A 20,295-nucleotide genomic window follows, 5' to 3' on the forward strand; every position below is an offset into this window, starting at 1 on the left:
CGGCTGCCGGGGCTGCTGGGTTTGCCGTAGCTGTAACTATGAAGTTTCACCTTCTTGTTGAACTACGTTTTAGGAGCAAGGAGCCCTCAGGGAGACGTGACCCCTCAGGGATGAGGGTGCTCTTAGAAAGGAGGGTCCCCTCAGGAAGAAAAGCTGCCCGAGACAGCAGGTGTCCCCGCCACCACTCCCGAGTCTCTACCGCTCCACCCTCCACCTCCCACAGCCCGCTCAAACACCTCCCGCCGGGCGTCACGGGGCCGACAGCGACTGTCCCTCCCCGCCGGTGCCTCCCGATGGGCGGTCCCGGGACCGCCCCTGCCGCGCTCCGCCCCCGCGGGGCGGCCTGTGGCTGCCGGACGGCGCCGGAGCCGGCTGCCGCTCTGTGTGTAAAAGTCCATGGGCCGATCCGGGGGGGCGGAGAGGGCTGGGGGGTTCTTTGCCGGTAAGCTGAGAGGGGGGCCAGCCGTGCCGCCCAGCACCTGAGGAGGGGGCCCTTGCCTCACGCCCATTGCCGGGATTGGCAGGGACACCCCAGGGCTGTTGAGAGCCGGGCAGGGAGGGATGGGCGGGCGATGCATACCGGGAAATAAACCGGCAAAATGGCAAACCGCGAAGCCTTTCGCCGGCCCTGTCCCCATCCAGCCCTGGCGGCGGTGCGGGGAGAGCGGGGTGCGAGGGCCGGGCCCCGGTGACAGCGCCTCCAGGCGACCCTGCCCCCATCCAGCCCTGGCGGCGGTGCGGGGAGAGCGGGGTGCGAGGGCCGGGCCCCCGTGACAGCGCCTCCAGGCGGCCGTGCCGGCCCTGCTCCCCCGGGCACGTTCCCTGGGCTCCCCCGGGCTGCGGCAGAGGTTGAGCTCCTTCCTCCAGCGGTTAAATTAATAATGTCTTCACGGTTTGTCTTCCAGGTTCCTTTGTTGTTTACCTCATGACTGACACCGTCCGCACAGGCAAATGAGGTTTGTAGGCCTGTACAGTTCAGTGTAGCCGCAGTCCAGCCTCCTGTGTACAGTTGTTGATCAAAGTCAGCATCAGTTAGCAACAGAAAGATTGGTTTAGGCTAAACAAAGAGTCCTGAGGGTGCTGCAAGGCTGTGATCAGGCTGTCTGCAAAAAGACTTCTGTGGAACTGGGAATCCTGAATCAAAAGTCCAGGTGCCAGAAAGAATGTGGAGTCTGTGGAAAGAAAACCACAAGATTATGGTTTTTACCTGCTCCTTGTCTCTTTTATATTGCCACCCCAGGAGTGTGTCTGCCTCAGAGAGATGGGAAGGCCATTTACAGTGGTGACTGTTGTGGTCATCGAGGAATTTGGGATTTCAGGCCCTCCTGCAGCACTGTTAGGTCTGTGCTGTGCTGCCCCAGGGACAAAGCCAGAGTATGTTGCTCAGACTCACTAAACATTTAGTCTCCGTAATGCAGATGTATCCTGGGACAATGAGAGAAGTCAAAGCTGGACCATTACCTGTGCCAAACAAAAAACCAAACCCCAAACCAGCCCAACTCACCCTGCCAAACTGAATTCTGAGGATACCAGGATTGATTTTGCATGAAGCTGTGTTTCTTTGCTGAGTCCTAAGTAATCTTTCTAAGTGTTTTTGCTGCTGTGTTTCTTGACAGCTTTTTGAATTAGTTTTGTATTGCATCCTTAGGAAAAAAATTCCTCATGTCACCTTCAGAGACTTTACAGTGATGGGTTTTAGTGCCACATATTATTGGCAGACTTAGCATCAGTCCATTAATGCATCAGAAAGATGTAGCATAATCTGTCATAAATAATCCATAATCATGCTATTCCCTTCATGTTGCTGATCTATTCCAGCTGACAGACTCATGGTCACTTTGTACAAGCTGATTTAATCACTAAATCATATTGGTTTTTCCATTTGATAAGACTTAAATGAGGTTTGAATTGATGGACAGGGTGGTCTTAGCAAAGAGCTGCCAGATTGTCATTTTTTAAAGCAGTGTTACTGTTCATGGATGTTCTCCAAGTTCATTAAGTCTCAGTGTCAACAGAATCTGAACAGTGGGTTTAGTAGGAGTTTCTTAGAAGGCTGGTAATTTGCTCCTCCTGGAAGACTTGCACTGGTATGTTCGTCTGTTTGGTGTGTGTTTCATGGCCACTGTGATGCTTTTCTGTGTTTACTGAGGAGTTTTGTTTGCTGGCTTGCTTGCTTTTTAACTCCTTTTCCTTTGCTTCAGGTTGAAAAGATGGGAAATGCAGAAAGCAATGCCTACCGGAATCACCTTTCCAGATTTCTTCCTGAGGAGCAGTCTGACATTGATGGACTATTTGATACTTTATCAGGATCAAGTGGCTCAGCTGGAGGGAAAAATGGCAAAGCCTCAAAGAAAAGTGTGACTCTAGCAGCACTACAGGCAAGACAATCTTATTTATTCCCGAGCTATCTGGGATGTTAGTGCATTGAACATAATTCCAGACAGAAGTACAGATGTGGCAGTAGTTGCTTTTTAAGGATTGCTTGTGTCAAGTTATAATGTTTTGGGACAGGATGGATATTTAACTTTTTCTTGCAGTTCACATAGATGGTGACTTTCAGGTTTGTATTCATCTCATACATTGTACTCTTGGGGCAATTTGAGGCTTTCCTCATTTTGAAACAAGATGTGATGCATGACTTTGTTTTTTTACAGAAACCTGGAAATTGGGAAGCATATTCTTCCCCCCTGGATCTGAAGTGTGTGTGTGGTTATTTACAGATTGTCTTGAGAAGCTGTCACACAGTCAGTTTGAATTTAGGTATCTTTTTCTCCCTCAGCTGCTTCACTATCTCTAATCTTTTCACTTAGATTAAAAGGAGAGAATTCAATTTCACTTCATTAAGATGTGGCTCCTGTTTTAGCTAATTAACATACATTATACTTTCTGATTAACTTTGCATTCATTTTCTAATCAAGAGAGAAGAGGGAAAATGATTTGTTGCAATAACTTGATCACTTCAGTTAGGCAGCAACCAAGTGGCCAAATGAATGTAGTATTAAAAGTGTGTTTTTATATATGTTACACAGTTAACGGAATCAAATTAAAACTCAACGAAAGCAGGAGGTTATTTTAAGGTATTTAGCAATGCATCTGCATGGAGACCAGCTTTAGCTTCCCTCCAGCCTGGCTGTTCATGAGCTGTCACCAGTTTGGAAACCGTTGCTGCTGCTGCTGCTCAGCTATTAGCTTGCATTGGGTTTGTGCGGCAGGGGTTTGGTAGCAGGGGAACCAGAGGGGTGGCTTCTATGAGAAGCTGCTAGATAGAGCCAATACCAGCTGACTTCAAGGCAGACCTCCTGCTGGCCAAGGCTGAGCCCATCAGTGATGGTGATAGTGCCTCTGGGACAACGTTTACAAAGAGGGAAGTGTTACTGCACAAGAGTAATTGCAAACAGAAAGAAGAGTGAGAATATGAGAGCAAAACAACTCTACAGAGACCAAGGTCAGTGAAGGAGGAGGTTGCTAGATCAGATTCCCCTGCAGTCTGTGATGATGACCATGGTGATGCAGGCTGCCCACCTGCAGCCCTTGGAGAGTGACAGTGGAGCATCTGTTTAGTGGTCTACCTGCAAACTCTGGTAGAACAAATACTGACTTGCAGCCCAAGGAGGATCCCATGCTGGGGCAGGTGGATGCCTGAAGGAGGCTGTTACCCTATAGAAGGCCTCTGCTAGAGCAGGCTCCTGGCAGGACCTGTGAACCCGTGGAGAGAGAAGCTCACACCTTCTAACTTTACCCCTGGATCAGTGTGATAGTTGATGAACATTTGCTTTTCCCTTCCTGCTTTTTTGTTTGCCAGCTTAAAATCTTTGAAACACTGCCTATAGGTCTCTCATTCCTTAGGACTATTGTAATGGCAAACCCACCTTGTAGGTGTCTGTGCTCATGCCTGGATTGATAACATGGCAGATTTGATCCAGCAACAGTCTGATAACATTGACAGGTCCCAAGCATAACCTTTGTGTAGTGTGTTTTGGCTCGGTGCTTTACTAGAAGGAAACTACATGGCTTCTGGACCAGAGCAGGCTGCACTGCATAGCTTGGAAAGCAGGTAGAGCAGGTATCTCTAGATACTGTCTTGAAGCCATTTAAGACAAGGGTTTTAAGCTATTAGAGGTGTGAGTTTGTTAGGTGTTTGTTAGAGTCTCATTTTACTGTCCTTTTTCACTCCCCAGGTCCACTCACTGGAATAGCTATAAGCATAACAAAACAGTGGAACCAAGTTAGAGGTGGGTGGGAAAGGGTAGGGAGTAGGTAGATAGCACTGCAGTGTGAAGTAAAAAGCCCTTGAGTATGGTTATGTTCCGTGCTGCTTGTCTCACTCTAGGCTCATGCAGTGCCTTTAGAAAGCCTCTTAAAGGCAGCTGTACCCCCTGTGACTATCCCTGCTAATTCTGCTCCTCCTGTAATCAATGGGAATTTTACCACTGACGTCAACAAAAGCAGAGTAGCTCTTGGCATATTGGATCTCACCCTATATGCACATTAACATCAGAATGGAACAGCCTTGGTGGCCTCAATGGGAGTGGTATTGAGCCAGCAAATAGACTGGTAATAGCAGCTCCACTGAATGGTGCTCCAGAGCTTTCATGCAGGTGGAGCTCCATTGACTTAAGTCAGTCCCCACTGGGCTCCACCCCTGCATGTAAGAGTCAAGTTGCATTCAGTGTGTTGGCACAGTGCTTTGTGCTGTGAAGGCACTGTGTGATCATGTCCTGGTGCCTGGATCTATTTTAGATCATTTATTTTTAAACTATGTAATTATCTTGAACACCGTGAAAGTGCCTCGAATCCAGAGGCAGATCGTGCCTGCCACGTGGTGGTATGGTGTATGCCAGTTAGATTGCAGTTGGGAGGGCCAGTCAGTTCAGATGATTTAAGTTTTGATTTCAAATGTCTTTACATCAGGAGTGCCTTATAAAAATGAAATTATACTGGCTTTGGTTCATGCTTGAATGGGAAGTTGCTATTTAGAGGGAAACTTCTCAGCCTTATTTATATGTGTGCATGCTGAACATGAGCCTGCAGTGTGCCCAGGCAGCCAGGAGGGCCAATGGCATCCTGGCCTGCATCAGGAACAGTATGGCCAGCAGGAGCAGGGAGGTCATTCTGCCCCTGTACACTGCACTGGTTAGGCCACACCTCGAGTACTGTGTCCAGTTCTGGGCTCCTCAGTTTAGGAAGGAGGTTGACTTGCTGGAATGTGTCCAGAGAAGAGCAACAAAGTTGGTGAGGGGCTTGGAACACAAGCCCTATGAGGAGAGACTGAGGGAGCTGGGGTTGCTTAGCCTGGAGAAGAGGAGACTCAGGGGTGACCTTATTGCTCTCTACAACTACCTTAAGGGGGGTTGTAGACAGGCAGAGGTTGGTCTCTTCTCCCAGGCAGCCAGCACCAGAACAAGAGAACACAGTCTCAGGCTGTGCCAGGGGAGGTTTAGGGTGGAGGTTAGGAAAAAGTTTTACACAGAGAAAGTGATTGCCCATTGGAATGGACTGCCCGGGGAGGTGGTGGAGTCACCATCACTGGAGGTGTTCAGGAGGAGACTTGATAGGGTGCTTGGTGCCATGGGTTAGTTGATTAGGTGGTGTTGGATGATAGGTTGGACGTGATGATCTTGAAGGTCTCTTCCAACCTGATCTGGTCTATTCTATTCTATTCTATTCTATTCTATTCTATTCTATTCTATTCTATTCTATTCTAATGTTATTAAACATTCTGCCTGCATTGTCTTGAGGCCAAAACTGAGATACAGGAAAAAAACAACCCTTTACTTTCACTTTGTTTTCAATTATGGTTTTTAATTTCAGTTTTTTAGATGATGTGTTTTAATATCTGAGCTCCATTATCCAAAGCACAGTTAAACCACAGTTTTAAATTGCTTGTTTGGCAGAGTTCTAAACCTTTGCCATAAAGCTACCCTATCATAGTATCAGTCAGGGTTGGAAGGGACCACAAGGATCATCTAGTTCCAACCCCCCTGCCATGGGCAGGGACACCCCACACTAGATCAGGCTGGCCAGAGACTCATCCAGCCTGCTCTTAAACACCTCCAGGGAATCCTGTGCTAATACTCTGGTAACACTTGACAGTGTGTTGGGTTTTTTTTCCCCCTTAAGTCCATGGCATTTGTAGGAAACCAGTGCCAAATCACTAAGCAGTACTGGAATGGAGACACTATGAAAATAGAGATTTCTTTAATTTTCCTCTCGGAAAACCAGTCATTTAACAAGGGTTTGTTGCTGAGAATGGATAGTTGGTAATGATACCCTTCATTCATGGTGGTATATCTCAGCATGGACTAGCTGGAATCACTTAGCCTTCATTTGTAAAATGAGTTCTTTGCTCTCTTTCTCATCACAGGCCTATACACAGGAGCCATTACCAGAGCAAATGACTGTTCGGTTGTACAATGGAATGAAAAGTATTGACCTGACTGGGAAATCCTCGGGGCTGACTGAACAGATTGCTAAGGAGCAGTTTGTGATTTTTATGTCAAACCTCTTAAAAGGGAATGCAGATGAGAAGATTACCATAATAATGAGAATGATCTCCAAGGTGGAAGGGCCTGTGAAGGGCAAACAAATCCAAGAGGTAAGCAGGCAGTTAAATGTGTGTTGGGGGATAGTAAGAGAACAGAAAGGGGTAGGTAATTTGAAGGTGACCTTTAGAGCACAAGATTCAGAACAGAGATTCCTGACTTGCATTTTTATAACCTCTTTGTCACCAACTTGCTGAACTGGGGCAAACAATGCAGGCAAACCAGTTTACATGATGTCACTCCTTCAGCTGTGATCTTTTCCATGCTGACATGCCTACTCTGAGAGCCCAGATCTGGAGCTTGTGGAGCACACTGTTTTACCTGATGGGCTTGCAGGCTTACTCTGAAAGGTGCAGGGACTGCCTCTATTTAAGAGCCAGCAAGGGTTGTGGTGTGGATGGTGCTTCTGAGAACTGAGCAAAATGCTTTCTAAAGCTGCAATTGTAGGATAGAGTGTGAATCAAACATGAAGCTTGCAAGGTGCAAGAGTGAGATGTCACAGAATTCCCTAACAGTTCCTACTACTGCAAAATGTGGACTTCCCCTCCCACTTTCATGCTGTGTTTGATGGAGATGCTTTGGGAAGTACTTACAAAATGTCTTGGAAAAGAGCATTTCTGTAATTTCTAACTCATCATGGGAAGAGCTGTGTCTGCCATTGGGATTAGAGCATCAGTATGACTTTTGTCATACTGAAGTCCTTTGAAGCTGTTGACAACTTTATGTAAGAAATGCCCAAATGGTGATGGAATGGAATGGAATAAACCAGGTTGGAAAAGACCTCTGAGATCAAGTCCAATCTATCACCCAACACTATCTAATCAACTAAACCATGGCACCAAGCACCCCATCAAGTCTCTTCCTAAACACCTCCAGTGATGGTGACTTCACCACCTACCTGGGCAGCCCATTCCAATGGCAAATCACTCTTTCTATGAAGAACTTCTTCCTAACATCCAGCCTAAACCTCCCCTGGTGCAGCTTGAGACTGTGTCCTCTTGTTCTGGTGCTGTTTGCCTGGGAGAAGAGGCCAACCCCCATCTGCTTTTTAACCTTTTAAGTTCACAGAGGATCTGATCACTTCTGTAGTCCACGTACTGAGCTACAGGAATGAACTGAAAGGCTGGAATTTGGAGAACACTAGGGATTCTGCCAGTGGAGTAAAGGCTCTGGCATCTCAGCTGCTCTCAGAACTGAAGGTGGCAGGTAAGCAGCACTGCTGTAGTATTCCCAGAATGGTACAGACCTTGTGTAGTCCCAGATCTCACAAGAATTTTTCTCTTCCAGCCAAATCTCTGAATTGAAATGGTGGGAGCAGTATTTCAAGCCTAGTGCTTTGTGCATAACTTGGGGATGTTATTTATTTTACCTTACCATCTTTCTTTGCTTGATTCAGAAGAGGTCTGGTTTGTAGTCCCAGTTTAAGTGGACATGCAAAACTATTTGCCATGAAACATGTCTATGTGACAAGTGCTTGACTTGTAGATGATGGGCATTCAGATGCACATGCATGTGTGTCCTCTTATCAAGCAGAGGTTTATCTTTGTGCTGTTGTAATCACAGATTTTGTTGTCTTGCAAAGAACATCCCCTAAGTTGTAACTAGGAGTCATATTTCTTAGTCAACCCAACCATTGGATGTCACAGGCAAATGTTTCTCAGCTTTGTGGATGCATCTGCTAAATGTGGTTGACACTTCACTGTCCCTGGCTCCTTTCATAGGTGGTTTCATGTCTGCTGAAGTAACTAAATACTGTGTTCACACTTAAAAATCAAACTGGAAGGCTTACTGCTGTCCCTGTGTGTCTTATTATTTAGGTGGAACAAAACCTCTGGGTCCTCAGCTGATGGAGACAGATTTTGATCAAAGTGTCATTGAGGATTGGGTGTACCGAGTGCCACAGATCTCAATTTTCCTGAGTGCTGTTATTAGGCAAGGCCTCCATGTGCTGCATTCTCTCCCAGACCAAACCAAAGACATAGTCAACCTGGTTCCAAGCTGCAAAGGCATCAAAGGAAAAGGACTTGTCAGTCTTTTTGACATCCCATCCATCATATACATCAACTCCCACCTGCCTGCAGAGCTACAGCACAAGTGGCAGCTCTTATTTTCTTCTAGGCTTCATGGAGAAAGCTTTTCACAGCTCTGTGGGCATATAGTGAAGAAAGGTCCTTGCATAGTTATCTTAAAGGACTTAGATGGTTATATCTTTGGTGGGTTTGCATCTCACTCCTGGGAGGTGAAGCCACAGTTTCAAGGTAAAACTCTTCTCCTTCTGGGATCTCATGGCTCTGGTAAACATTGCCTACTCTGTATAGGTACAAGGATCTTGTCCACTTAATGAATGTTAGTCTCATGACACATTGTATTTCTTACACTTCCAACTGTATTTTCCTGTGGCAAAACCAACAGGAACTTTGGAAAAATGCAAAATAGATGTGAAGTTATTCTTGCTTTGTACCCAGTCAGGCACACTACTGATTCATGTTTATAGTTTGAGAAGGCTTTTAAAGTTGCAGGGCTAATTGATCACGGACCCAGTTTTCTTTGCAGTGAAATCTATCAAGCCATGTAGCTGCACAAGCTGAAAAGGGAGGAAAGGTAGCTGCACAGGTTGCAAATGTAGAGGAGGAACTAGAAACTAAATAATGTGTCCAGCAGATGGCAATCTTCCATCTCTGAACAGCTCAGCCAAACGCCAGATTAAGCCTCCTGTTGCCATTTGTGCACCGTCTTTGTTTCCCTCTTAAAATCCAGCAGTGGAAAGGTCTTCTGGGCACACTAAACGTTTTGTTAGCTTGAAACGTCTGGGGAGAAGAGAGAAGTTTTTTGTTACTCTTCAGAAAGAACTTCTGCAGTGGCTTTCTGGGAAAAAAAAAGAGGTGGATAATCTGTCCTGCTGGGAATCCTCACTTTTGCTGTGCTGAAAACTAAATTCCTGTACTTAATTAGTATTTGATAATTACCACTTCAGTCAGTTAATATAAAGTTGTCTTGCAGTTTACACATCACTTCCCTTGTATATTTTCATGCTGGAATAAGACCTGTAACATACTAGGCAATCAAACTAGAGGTCCCCTCTGAATACCACACTGGGCATAATGGAAACTGTGCTCTAAATCAGCTGATTTGTGTATCAGTATAGTCAGATCTAAGGATGTCTGCACTCACATCAGTTTGTTTGGGTCAAGTGGTTGGCCAGTTTTAGGTGATACAATGCAAGCTTGTGACAGGTGTACCCTTACACAGTAAGGTAATGTACTAGTCATGCCTCTGACTCTGCCCTTGGTCACAGCCATATAATCACATTGATTCCTGTGACCCTGCACAGAGTTAACTGAGAGTAAACAATAGCTCTAAATCTTGATCAGAGACAGGCATTGGCTTTCTGAGATTGCAGCTGCTGTCTTTGATTTATTCAGCTGCATTTCTTCAGTCTTTTTCTCCTGCCCTGTTTGCAGGCAAGTTATTGCTTGTCCAGTTGTTTAACTTCAGATGCTTTTCTGTTTCCAGGTGACAACAGATGCTTTCTGTTTTCTGTTTTGCCCTCTCTTGCTGTGTACACATGCACAGGGTACAATGACCACTACATGTATTTGAACCATGGCCAACAAACAATGCCAAATGGACTTGTAAGTATTAAGAAAGGATAGTTTGGAAATTGGTTTCATGGTTTTTGCTTCCGTTATTGTGAGCAGATTTATGTCACTTGTTATTCTCCAAGGAAGTTTTCATCCTTTCTCTGTGCTACTGGTGTCGCACTTATAGTAGGAGGGTTGTTGGGTTTGGGGGTTTTTTGAGTTTTCTTGTGTTAGAGCATCAGGTTAAAGTGTGAATTAGGATAATGATGGAGAGCTGCTTACACTACTGATAGTCTGTACTTTGCTTTTACAGTTGATATGTGTAATGAAGTACTGAATCAGCTAAGAATTGATTTGTCTCTGGCCCAAGTATTGGACTTTAAGTGGGTTAGATTTAATTGGGTTCTGGGAAGATGTCTTTTTGCCAAGCTTGTTGTAACTGAAGCCCTTCTAGGACCCCTCCCTGTGGTCTGGAGGAACTGACTGCTCGTATCCATATCACTGAAGCAGCACAAACAAGGGTCCTTCCACTGGCTGTTCTCACTGTCTCACTAACTGCTTTTGAAATTATGGAAGTGTGAGAAAGCTGAGCAGGATTAGAGTGCAAGAGTTGCCTGTAGGCTGCCACTGTTGTGTAATTACTGTGGCAGAAGCTCCATTTACTCAAGTTCAGGAGTGAGCTCTCCAGATGCAGCTGATTTTCTAACAGAGCTGCAAACATCACCTGCTTTGAAACGTGTCTTGCAGGTTTGTGGCATTATGTGCCCATAACTTTGACAACTGCAGCAGCCTGGAGTAAATTTACTCTACAGGAAGCAAACAGCATCAGATTACATTTGCTTCTGTAGATACTTTCTGAGATGGAAAAGAGGCAGAAAAACTGAAGGGTTTGTGTGAGTTTTTGCCTTCTAAACTGTTTAAATGGGACTTCTTAGTCAATAAACAGTGAGCTAAACTTCTGGCACAAGACACAGCCGAAGTGACTGTGGATACTGGCATTCTGTCAACCACAGAGGGAGGGCAGTGCCACTCAGGTAAATCTGTGCTTCAGGAACGCTGCTACAGAAGCCCAGGTTCACTCAGAATACCTTTTTTTCAGCCATCCATAGAAGTGTGGCCTGGAGACTGCCACCAGCAATTTATTCTCTGTTTCATAACTGAAACTTGTCTGTTTTTCACACGGGCAGTGTTTTCAATGTGCTGCTTTGGTTCACAGGGCATGGGTGGGCAACATGGCTACTTTGGACTCTGGCTGGACAGCGACTATGGGAAGGGACACAGTAAAGCAAAACCACGATGCACCACCTACAACAGTCCCCAGCTGTCAGCCAAAGAGGATTTTACACTGGATGTCATGGAGGTTTGGGCAGTGGGAGACCTCCCTGAGAGCACAGGGGTAGGTGAACCTGTCAGATTGTGTCCTGATTGGAATGGGAGATGCAAGTGCAAAACTTGCATACTCTCTCTCCATTGCAATCTTTAACTATCCCTGTGGTGCCATGGATTTTGTAGCAAGCAAATGGCAAAACAGTAGTGGAATTATTGAGGGTGCTAAGAAGAAAGAACATCAGGACCCATGAGGTGATAGAGTCAGGAGAGCTGTACTGTATTCTGAATTTCAGAAGTCCTTTCTGATACTGGGGAGTGGTCTCCAGGAGGAACCTACTTGAAGAGGTGCAATAAAACCTAATGTTTGTAGAACAGAAAGCAAGCTCACAAGTAAAGCCTTATCTACACAGCTCAGGAAGAGAGCCCAAAAGATTCCATCAGTAACTATACATTTACTATTGTTCTACAGCAAATGGTGAATAGGTTTATGTTAGTCTTTCTGCACTTGGTGTGTTTCTGGGGATGAGTAGGAGACCTCTCCTCTGTCCTTGTAATTTATTCTCTTTTTCAAACTGAACACTTTGGTGTTGTTTTTTGTTACATTTTATTCTTCATACTAAATTCATACTAAATTCCTGTTGACTGGACAGACAGCTCTAAATAGAAGCAGAACAAACTGTTTACAGGAACTGAATTGTGCTTGAATAGCTTTAGGAAAAAAAGTTCCCATCTGCACTTCAAACTGGGGTCACATTAGCCAGGATGTTCTGGCTGGCTTGTAACCTGACTAAACTTGAAATAGTTCCCTGTCATCTTAGGAATAGTTTGAGCCTGGTTTATGTAACTGCAGCAATAAAAATCATTTGATGTGTCCCAGTGAATCTTCCAGGCTTTACTGGGAAGGTGCCTGTGCTTCATTGTGACGAGCTTGCAAACCAGATTACTTGTGGACCTTTGAGCACGGCTCTTTCTTGCAGCCTGACAGTGATTCATTTGCAGCAACGTTTTAGACTGACTGTACTTCATTTTGGTTTGAAGGCTAAAGGTAAGAAGAGCATCCTGGATGTAGATCCTGAGGCTCAGGCATTCCTGGAAATGGCTGGAAGATCTCGTCAGAGCGAAGGTCTACGAGAACCCATTGAAGAGGATGATGATCATGATAATTAAAAGAATTACAGTAACATGAAAATCCTTTTTATTTAGTGCTCCTGAGTGTTAATGTTCCTTGAACAGAATATTTTTTCCCCCTCACATTTACCTAATCATCTGGGACAAAGCCTAAGCCTCATACTTAGCCAATATTTAGGTCCGATCCAATGTACTGCCTGAAAGGTTTGGTGTGGGGAGGGCAGCAAAATTCAGTAGGTGCCTAATCATTAGACATCTCTTAAGTTCCAGCTCAGTATGAATTTATTAGCATGCTTGATAGCTCCTGTCTGCATACAGAATTGAAAACAAAGAAGTTATTGACAGTATTGCTTACTGACCTGGAGAGTTGATACCCATCTGTATGAAGACTGGTCAAGACACTGATTAAGGCTATTCTACTTCAGCTGCACATACTTATTTGCATGCAATGAGATTACTCAGTGAAGCTTGCAGATTGTAATGATATCTTACAGAGGTAAAGATAGAATAATCCATGTGGTTCCATATGAAGGATGCTATTAATTTGCAGTGCTCCAGTTGAAGCATTAAATTTCATGGTCTCTGGGCTGCAGGGTGTACAGAAAGCTAAATATACAGCATCCAGTTTTGAAGTGCTGCATTAGATTTCAGTGCTTTTCACTTGTTTCTGCAGAAATTTCCCTGTTGCTTTTTTAAACTTGGGAGAACAGAGCCACTGGGAGTCCTTCAGCCATGTTAGTCCCAAGAATGTGGCATACCTCCAGCAGAAATTCCATAGGGAAGCTACCTTCTTTAGTAGCCTCAGTGGAGACTGGAGTAAAAGATCAGGTTGTAAAAGGGATCAAGCAAGAAACATCCAAGAAGCATTCTCAGTTAATTGGAAATACTGTCTCAGGAACATTGTTAAAAAACAATTGGGGCTCTGACTGTGACATATTGAAAGCAGTCTGCTGTACATAAAAGGGTTGGAAGGGGCCTCTGAAGGTCATCTAATCCAAGCCCCTTGCAGTGAGCAGAAACATCCTCCACTAGATCAGGTTGTTCAGAGTCTTTTTGAGCCTAACCTTGACCAACTCCAGGGATGGGACCTTACTACTTCTCTGGGTAGCCTGTTCCAGTGTTCCACCATCCTCATGGTAAAGAACTTGTTCCTAATATCCCATCTAAAGCTACTCTAATTTAAAACCATTGCCCCTCATCCTATCACTGCAGGCCTTTGTAAACAGTCCTTCTGCAGCCTTCATGTAGGCACCTTTCAGGTACTGGAAGGCTGCTATCAGACCTTTCTGGAGCCTTCTCTTCTCCAGGCTGAACAACCCCAGCTCCCACAGGAGAGGTGTTCCAGCTCTCCAATCATTTTCATGGCCATCCCCTGGACCTGCCCCATCAGGTCCATGTCCTTCCCTGTGTTGATTCTTATGGGAAAAAATGCCCACAGTGTGAAATGTTACTAGTGTGTTGGGGGTTGTGCTCTGTTTTGTTGGCTGTTTATCAGCCAACACCTGTTTTGTCAGGTTTCTGACACTCAGGGCTTTTTCACTTGAATCCATTCACAACTACCAGCAATTATTTGTTTGACCTAATTGTTGTGCAGCTGACCTAATTCTGTGTGCAATTAACTTGTCAAAGATAATGCTAATTCCTACCAGAGACTGCCATCTCCAGATTAGCAAATTGTTTGGTTGTTGGTATGTATGATTGTCAGTCTTTCTCCTCCTTCCTAAGGAGAACTGTATCAAGGACCCTTTGTCCTAGCATGAGTTTGTCTTCTGTGCAGTTTAGAGCAACAAATGTGCTGTAAGAATCTATAAAGCTACTGCAATTCCTGTGCATGTGGCCTTCCTTCTCACTCCTTCCTTTTGGTGTTTCCTTGTATGTGGTCTGTTTTCTTTGAATCCTTTCCTTTCCACCTGATGTTTTTCAGAAGGAGCCAGATTAGAATAGCCTGAATAATCTGCACTTGTGCCTTAATGTAGATCCCATTAAAAAAACCCAACCATAAAGAATACAAAAGCAGCCATGAAGAAATCACTCCAGCCAGATGCCTGACAACTCAGCTGTGCATTCTGTAGGCTACCTGAACTGATGATTGGGGCATATGTGCTATTGTTCCAGTACAGGCTCTGCTCTGAAAGGCCTGAGCTAATGTTTTTTTTTATCTTGTACTTGATGAAATAAACCAAATAGTCTCCCAAGTTTATAGACAAGTGCACTGATACTGCTGTGTAATTTTCTTCTCTGGTACAAAGCAGGGAGTGCTATACAGACAGCAAGTAAGTACATCATGCTCTCTGTAAGAGTGGTGATGCTGGCTTTTGAATAGAATAGAATAGAATAGACCAGACCAAGTTGGAAGAGACCTTCAAGATCATCGTGTCCAACACATCAACCAATCCAACCCACCTAAACAACTAATCCATGGCACCAAGCACCCCATCAAGTCTCTTCCTGAACACCTCCAATGATGATGGCTCCATCACCTCCCCAGGCAGCCCCTTCCAATGGGCAATCACTCTCTCTGTGCAGAACTTCTTCCTAACATCCAGCCTAAACCTCCCCTGGTGCAGCCTGAGACTGTGTCCTCTTGTTCTGGTGCTGGCTGCCTGGGAGAAGAGACCAACCTCTGCCTGTTTACAACTTCCCTTCAGGTAGTTGTAGAGAGCAATAAGGTCACCCCTGAGTCTCCTCCTCTCCAGCAGCCCCAGCTCCCTCAGTCTCTCCTCATAGGGCTTGTGTTCCAAACCCCTCACCAACTTTGTTGCCCTTCTCTGGAGACGTTCCAGCAAGTCAACATCCTTCCTAAACTTTCAATACTCTCAAGCTCCCACCATACCTCTCAGAGGTATTCTTCACTTAGACACTGACTAAATACCAAAGTGGGAGCATAGAGGAGTGAGACACAGTTTGATTTCTGCAGTTGAACATAAAATGAACAGCTAGACTTTCTTTTCCTTCCATTACAAGGCAGACATTTTGATCTGAGGACTAAAGCCATTTGTAAGCCTGTATCTGGGGAGGGTGAATTGCACAAAGCTGCTCTTAAAAAACATTTGTGGCAAGTTTTTCCTTTAAAATAAGCATCAGCATAGCTGACTCTTTTCTAGGCTATGAATCCAAAATGTAATCCTGTTTAAACGTCACCTTGTGAAGATCAACACAATTTTGACCTCTGAAACTGGGGGTTTGGACAAGTTTGTGTCTGAGACTCTTCATCTTAACTTTGAAGTGATGGCATTAAGCTGGGGCAAGAAGGAAAATGACACTATGGCACTTTAGCAAACCTATCAGTGGAGTGTTATTTATTAGGACACTACTGATCCAACCAGCAGATGAGATTCTCCCAATCAGTTGTTTGAATGTAAAAAGATTGACTCAACCTAATGACTAAGCAGTCTGCTTCACATTCATGCATCTCAACATCTCCAGAAAGCATTTGTCAGCAGTGGACTTCACTATGATCTAAACATCTCTCAGTCACTTTTATGCAGCTGTTAATCCAACATGCAAAGCTTAACATCCCTGCTTATGTGTGTGAGTCATCTTTATTCTCATGGGCTAGTGAAAGTCAGTCCCCTCCTTATGAAATCCCTCCACTGCTGTGCATCAGATCCCATCAGCTGCCTGCTTTGCTCCTGTTAGTCACATAGGTAGCAAAAACTCACTGCAGTGCCTGGCAGAAGCTGACAGCTGAGGGTTGGCACCTCAGCTCTCTATTCTGGCAGCTCCCTACCCTTTCCTTGAGAGTCTTGCTGAATATCTGGGAATCTAGAAACACTATAGACTAGTTACAGGACAAGAAGACAGCTCTTTCCCACACCTCTAATTCAATGTAAAAAGGCAGGTCTAAATCAAGAGTCTCATTCAGGTACTTGTCAGTAACATTTTAAACCAGATTTTATTAATAAAAATCATTTTGGATGTAAATAAATAAAATGTCATTCTATGCACAATAGATCTGTCTGTACAAGTGTGAAACTCATTTTGCCTGGGTCTGCCAGACCATACTTGAGATGCAGATCAACATTACAAAAATATACCTGCTCTTGGGTTAAAACAGGAGCCACTCTGGAGGTTTCTGTAGACAGCTCAAACAGCTTAGGTGGAGCAAGTAGAAGGAACAGACTCTGGCACAGGGAGCACTGCTGGTGCAGGTTCACTGGAGTATCCTCAGAAACAACGTGCAGCTTCAGAAAGTGGAGCCTTTGAGCTATCCAGCATCACAGCTCCGAGCCAAGTACATCTTCAGAGGGAGTCTGCCTCAGTTGTGACATCCCTTTGTGTGCTTGGGTGGACAGCAGTGTTTTTCACAGAGCTTGACAAGCTCAGAGACAATGAAAACTGAGGAAGCCAGTCCGGTGAGAAACAGGAGGTCTGCAGAGAGGGGACAGGGCAGCTGTGAGCTGGGTGTGGTGCTGGGCAGGAGCCCCCAGCCAAGGGCCTGCCTGCAGTGGATATTTGTGCTGCTGTAACTCTACAGATGGGTGGCCCAGCCATGCTTTGCTAGCTGTAGAATTAGAGAAGTCACTGTGGTACAGAAGGAGTAGCTGGGATAGGAGTCCAGTTAGTATTGGGTCCAGTTCTGGGCTCCCCAGTTCAAGAGAGACAGGGAACTACTGGAGAGTCCAGTGGAGGCTATGAAGACACTGAGGGGACTGGAGCATCTCCAAGGAGGAAAGGCTGAGAGACCTGAGGGTATTTAGCCTAGAGAAGACTGAGATTTTTTCAATGCTGATCAGTACCTAAAGGGTGGGGTGCAAGAGGATAGGGCCAGGCTCTTTTCAGTGGTACCCAGTGACAGAACCAGGGGCAACAGGCACAAATGAGAACCCAGCAAGTTCCACCTAAACACGAGAAGAAGCTTTGCTGTGAGGGTACTGGAGCCCAGGATCAGGCTGCCCAGAGAGTTTGTGGAGTCTCCATCTCTGGAGAGATTGCAAACCCACCTGGACACTGTGATCCTGGGCAACTTGATCTGGTGGGTTTAGCAGGGGGTTTGGACTAGATAATCTCCAGAGGTCCCTTCCAATCCCCACCATGCTGGAGTTCTATGTGAAACCTGTAGGTTAATCCTTTGTGATCACCAAACCCTGCTTCTAACATGCCTTGTGCGCTATGTACTGTGGCAGAGCTTGCTTAGGCTGATTCAAATAGTAAAATATACACTGCACTTCAGCTGGGAAACATTCACCCTGCCCTTCCAAAATGGAATGACTGCATAATGATCCTGGGTGGATTTATGTGGAGAAATACCATCATACAGAGCTCATGGAAACACTTGGCATGCCTCCATTTACATGTGTTTATGTGCAGTAAATCAAAACTCCAAACCTAGGCTGGGATGAGATCATTAAATGCTATCACTACTTGTGTATAGCTGTGTCTGGATATAGGTGTAGGAGCTCTGATTGATTTCACCTCCCAGCAACCTGTTGGGAGCTATCGTGTAATGGCTTGGCAATCACATCTGCTTTTTGAAGTAGCTTTAGTGTGGGGGGGAAGAAAAAGCAACACATTATTCATCTTGCAACTTACCCAGTGCTCCTAAATTCTCTGTCTGGAAGATCTTTTGTAGTGGAGGGATGTATATCACAGCCAGCTGGCCCAAAAAGGACCCAAGCACGGAATACAAGAACATGCGGTTTCGGAAGAAGCCGATTTCAAATATCAACTTTGTCTGGAGAAGTGGTGGTGGTGGGGGGGGATATAAAGAGATAAAAATGAGAGAAAAGAAACATTTCCCAATCTCCTCCTGGTACTTGAATGTCACATTTTCTTTCCATGTAAACTTGATTGCTCTTTCAAGTGGCATGAATGCCGTCTTAGGCAGATGTACGTCGCTGAAAGTGTGATTGCGGTTGAACTATGATGGATAATTCTACTTAGAAAGATGATTAAAAATTGTGCTGCTTTAAATGACATAAAAAAATCCCTCCCAACCTTCCCACTTGAAATACTGGTGTTCTGGTTTACGTCAGTGGTTTGCTGACAGAGCAGTCTCACCTGAGAGCGGCAGGTCAGGGCGTTGAAGAGGTCAAAAAACACAAAACAGGTGAAAGTCATGGTGGTGGTTCGAGGAGTTATGCCACTTTTGGGATTCTGAAAGCACATGTGAGAATCCAGGGGTTAGTTAAGCATTGCAAAATATGTCAGTTCAACAGATCAATTACAGAATCACAGAATCCATAAGATTGGAAAAGACCTCAGAGATCATCAAGTCCAACCTGTCACCCAACACCTCATGACTACTAAACCATGGATCCAAGTGCCACATCCAATCGCTTTTTGAACACCTCCCTGGGCAGCACACTCCATTGGCCAATAAAGCTTTCTGTGAGGAACTTTCTCCTCATCTTGAGCCTATACTTCCCCTGGCACAGCTTGAGACTGTGTCCTCCTGTTCTGGTGCTGGTTGCCTGGGAGAAGAGACCAACCCCCACCTGTGTACAACCTCCCTTCAGGTAGTTATAGAGAGCAGTAAGGTCTCCCCTGAGCCTCCTCTTCTCCAGGCTAAACAATCCCAGCTCCCTCAGCCTCTCCTCATAGGGCTTGTGCTCAAGATGTCTCACCAGCTTCATTGCCCTTCTCTGGACACATTCAAGAGTCTCAATGTCCTTCTTAAATTGAGGGGCCCAGAACTGGACACAGTACTCAAGGTGTGGCCTAACCAGTGATAAACAGTCCCTAACTAGACTAAATAGTCCCTTTAATGACTCCAGTCAAATCAAAGCTTACTCAAAGAAAGGAATAAATCTAATTCTAGCTATTATAGGTAGCATTAATTTCTGTCTGCTACCTGAGTTTAAGATGCTATCAACTGAGTTATAAATTCTTGAACTGATTTGAAGTTTAAATAAAGAATATTCTAAACTAAATTACTTCAGCAGTTGTAATAGGAGTCACTATTTACCAGCAGCAATCTGTAGTACTAATGTACTTGGAATTTTCTACTCACAAGAGGGGATTCAAGAGAGGATTAGCTGTTCAAGAGGGGATTAGGTGTTCAAGAGGGGATTGGAGGTGGCACTTGGTGCCATGGTTTAGTCATGAGGTCTGTGGTGACAGGTTGGACTTGATGATTTTTGAGGTCTCATCCAGCCTTGGTGATTCTGTGATACATGCAAGGCTAAAGGTGCAAAACACTGATTCCATATGAAGTAACAGTTTTCCCATTCCAGATAGGAACCTCAAGCAACACAGGAAGGCAGAAGCAGAGCTAGGAGCTGACCCAGGTTCCTTAACCCCCCACCCATACTAATCCTTCCCCTCTGGATGTATTTCAAAATGTCCTTCAAAAACTGCCCTTTACTTTGTTCTCTACCCTGATGAAAACAAGATATGATGTCAGATTTTCCTCACCTCTTTCCAGAAGACAAAGAGAGTTCCACTGATGATAATAATAGCTGACATGAAGATTTTCAGGATCAGTGATTTGCTGAGGATAGTATCTGTGATACAGCGGGGTGGCTGTTTGATTGTATCTCTGTCAACAGGCTCAACTCCCAGGCTGCCTCAAAAAGAAGCAGAGGGATGTGTTAATGAAGATTGCTCCAACATAGTAGTGCTGATAAAACAAGATGGATCTGCAGGATGCAGTTCTTTGAAACACAGCATGAGCATTCTGGCAGGGTTATGTCTGCAACACCAACACCATCTTGAGCTGCTAAAATGACATGTTAATCCAAGGCAGTGCATCACATCAGGGCCTCATCCAGAGG

General features: G+C 44.9%; 2 protein-coding genes across 4 annotated transcripts in view; one reads left to right on the top strand and one right to left on the bottom strand.

Moving 5' to 3' along the window:
• The first annotated feature begins 327 nt into the window (after positions 1-327).
• Positions 328-16,463, top strand: MEAK7 (MTOR associated protein, eak-7 homolog). 3 transcript variants are annotated; one of them, XM_068150849.1, is made up of 9 exons: positions 328-382; positions 906-956; positions 2,202-2,378; positions 6,365-6,595; positions 7,604-7,748; positions 8,360-8,800; positions 10,056-10,174; positions 11,340-11,519; positions 12,491-16,463. In XM_068150849.1, exons 3-9 carry the CDS (start codon positions 2,211-2,213, stop codon positions 12,617-12,619), a joined length of 1,413 nt encoding a protein of 470 aa, XP_068006950.1. In that variant the 5' UTR covers positions 328-382; positions 906-956; positions 2,202-2,210; the 3' UTR covers positions 12,620-16,463. The 3 variants fall into 3 exon arrangements, with proteins under 3 accessions (XP_068006950.1, XP_068006949.1, XP_068006951.1); XM_068150848.1 differs by having other exon boundaries at positions 358-442; XM_068150850.1 differs by lacking the exons at positions 328-382; positions 906-956 and adding an exon at positions 1,937-2,087.
• Positions 16,464-16,478: 15 nt separating this feature from the next.
• The window catches only part of ATP2C2 (ATPase secretory pathway Ca2+ transporting 2), a 32,240-nt gene continuing 28,423 nt past the window's right edge, over positions 16,479-20,295 (bottom strand). The window contains exons 24-27 of the mRNA XM_068150847.1: positions 19,937-20,084; positions 18,581-18,676; positions 18,113-18,254; positions 16,479-16,951 (exon numbers count right to left, since the gene is read on the bottom strand). Of these exons, the coding sequence (XP_068006948.1) occupies positions 16,839-16,951; positions 18,113-18,254; positions 18,581-18,676; positions 19,937-20,084 (499 nt within the window). The 3' untranslated portion in view covers positions 16,479-16,838. The remainder of the gene's footprint in view (positions 16,952-18,112; positions 18,255-18,580; positions 18,677-19,936; positions 20,085-20,295) is intronic.

The sequence above is a fragment of the Melanerpes formicivorus genome, unplaced genomic scaffold (genome assembly GCF_026170545.1).
Source record: "Melanerpes formicivorus ecotype bairdi unplaced genomic scaffold, bMelFor1.0.p_v2 SCAF_20, whole genome shotgun sequence".
NCBI classification, from domain to species: domain Eukaryota; kingdom Metazoa; phylum Chordata; class Aves; order Piciformes; family Picidae; genus Melanerpes; species Melanerpes formicivorus.

Bases quoted from the DNA above. Each gene is read 5' to 3' on its own strand.
- MEAK7 (XM_068150849.1), top strand. From the start codon at position 2,211: ATGGGAAATGCAGAAAGCAATGCCTACCGGAATCACCTTTCCAGATTT. The intron at 2,379-6,364 runs GCAAGACAATCT...TTCTCATCACAG, and splicing joins TGACTCTAGCAGCACTACAG to GCCTATACACAGGAGCCATT. The intron at 11,520-12,490 runs GTAGGTGAACCT...TTTGGTTTGAAG, and splicing joins ACCTCCCTGAGAGCACAGGG to GCTAAAGGTAAGAAGAGCAT.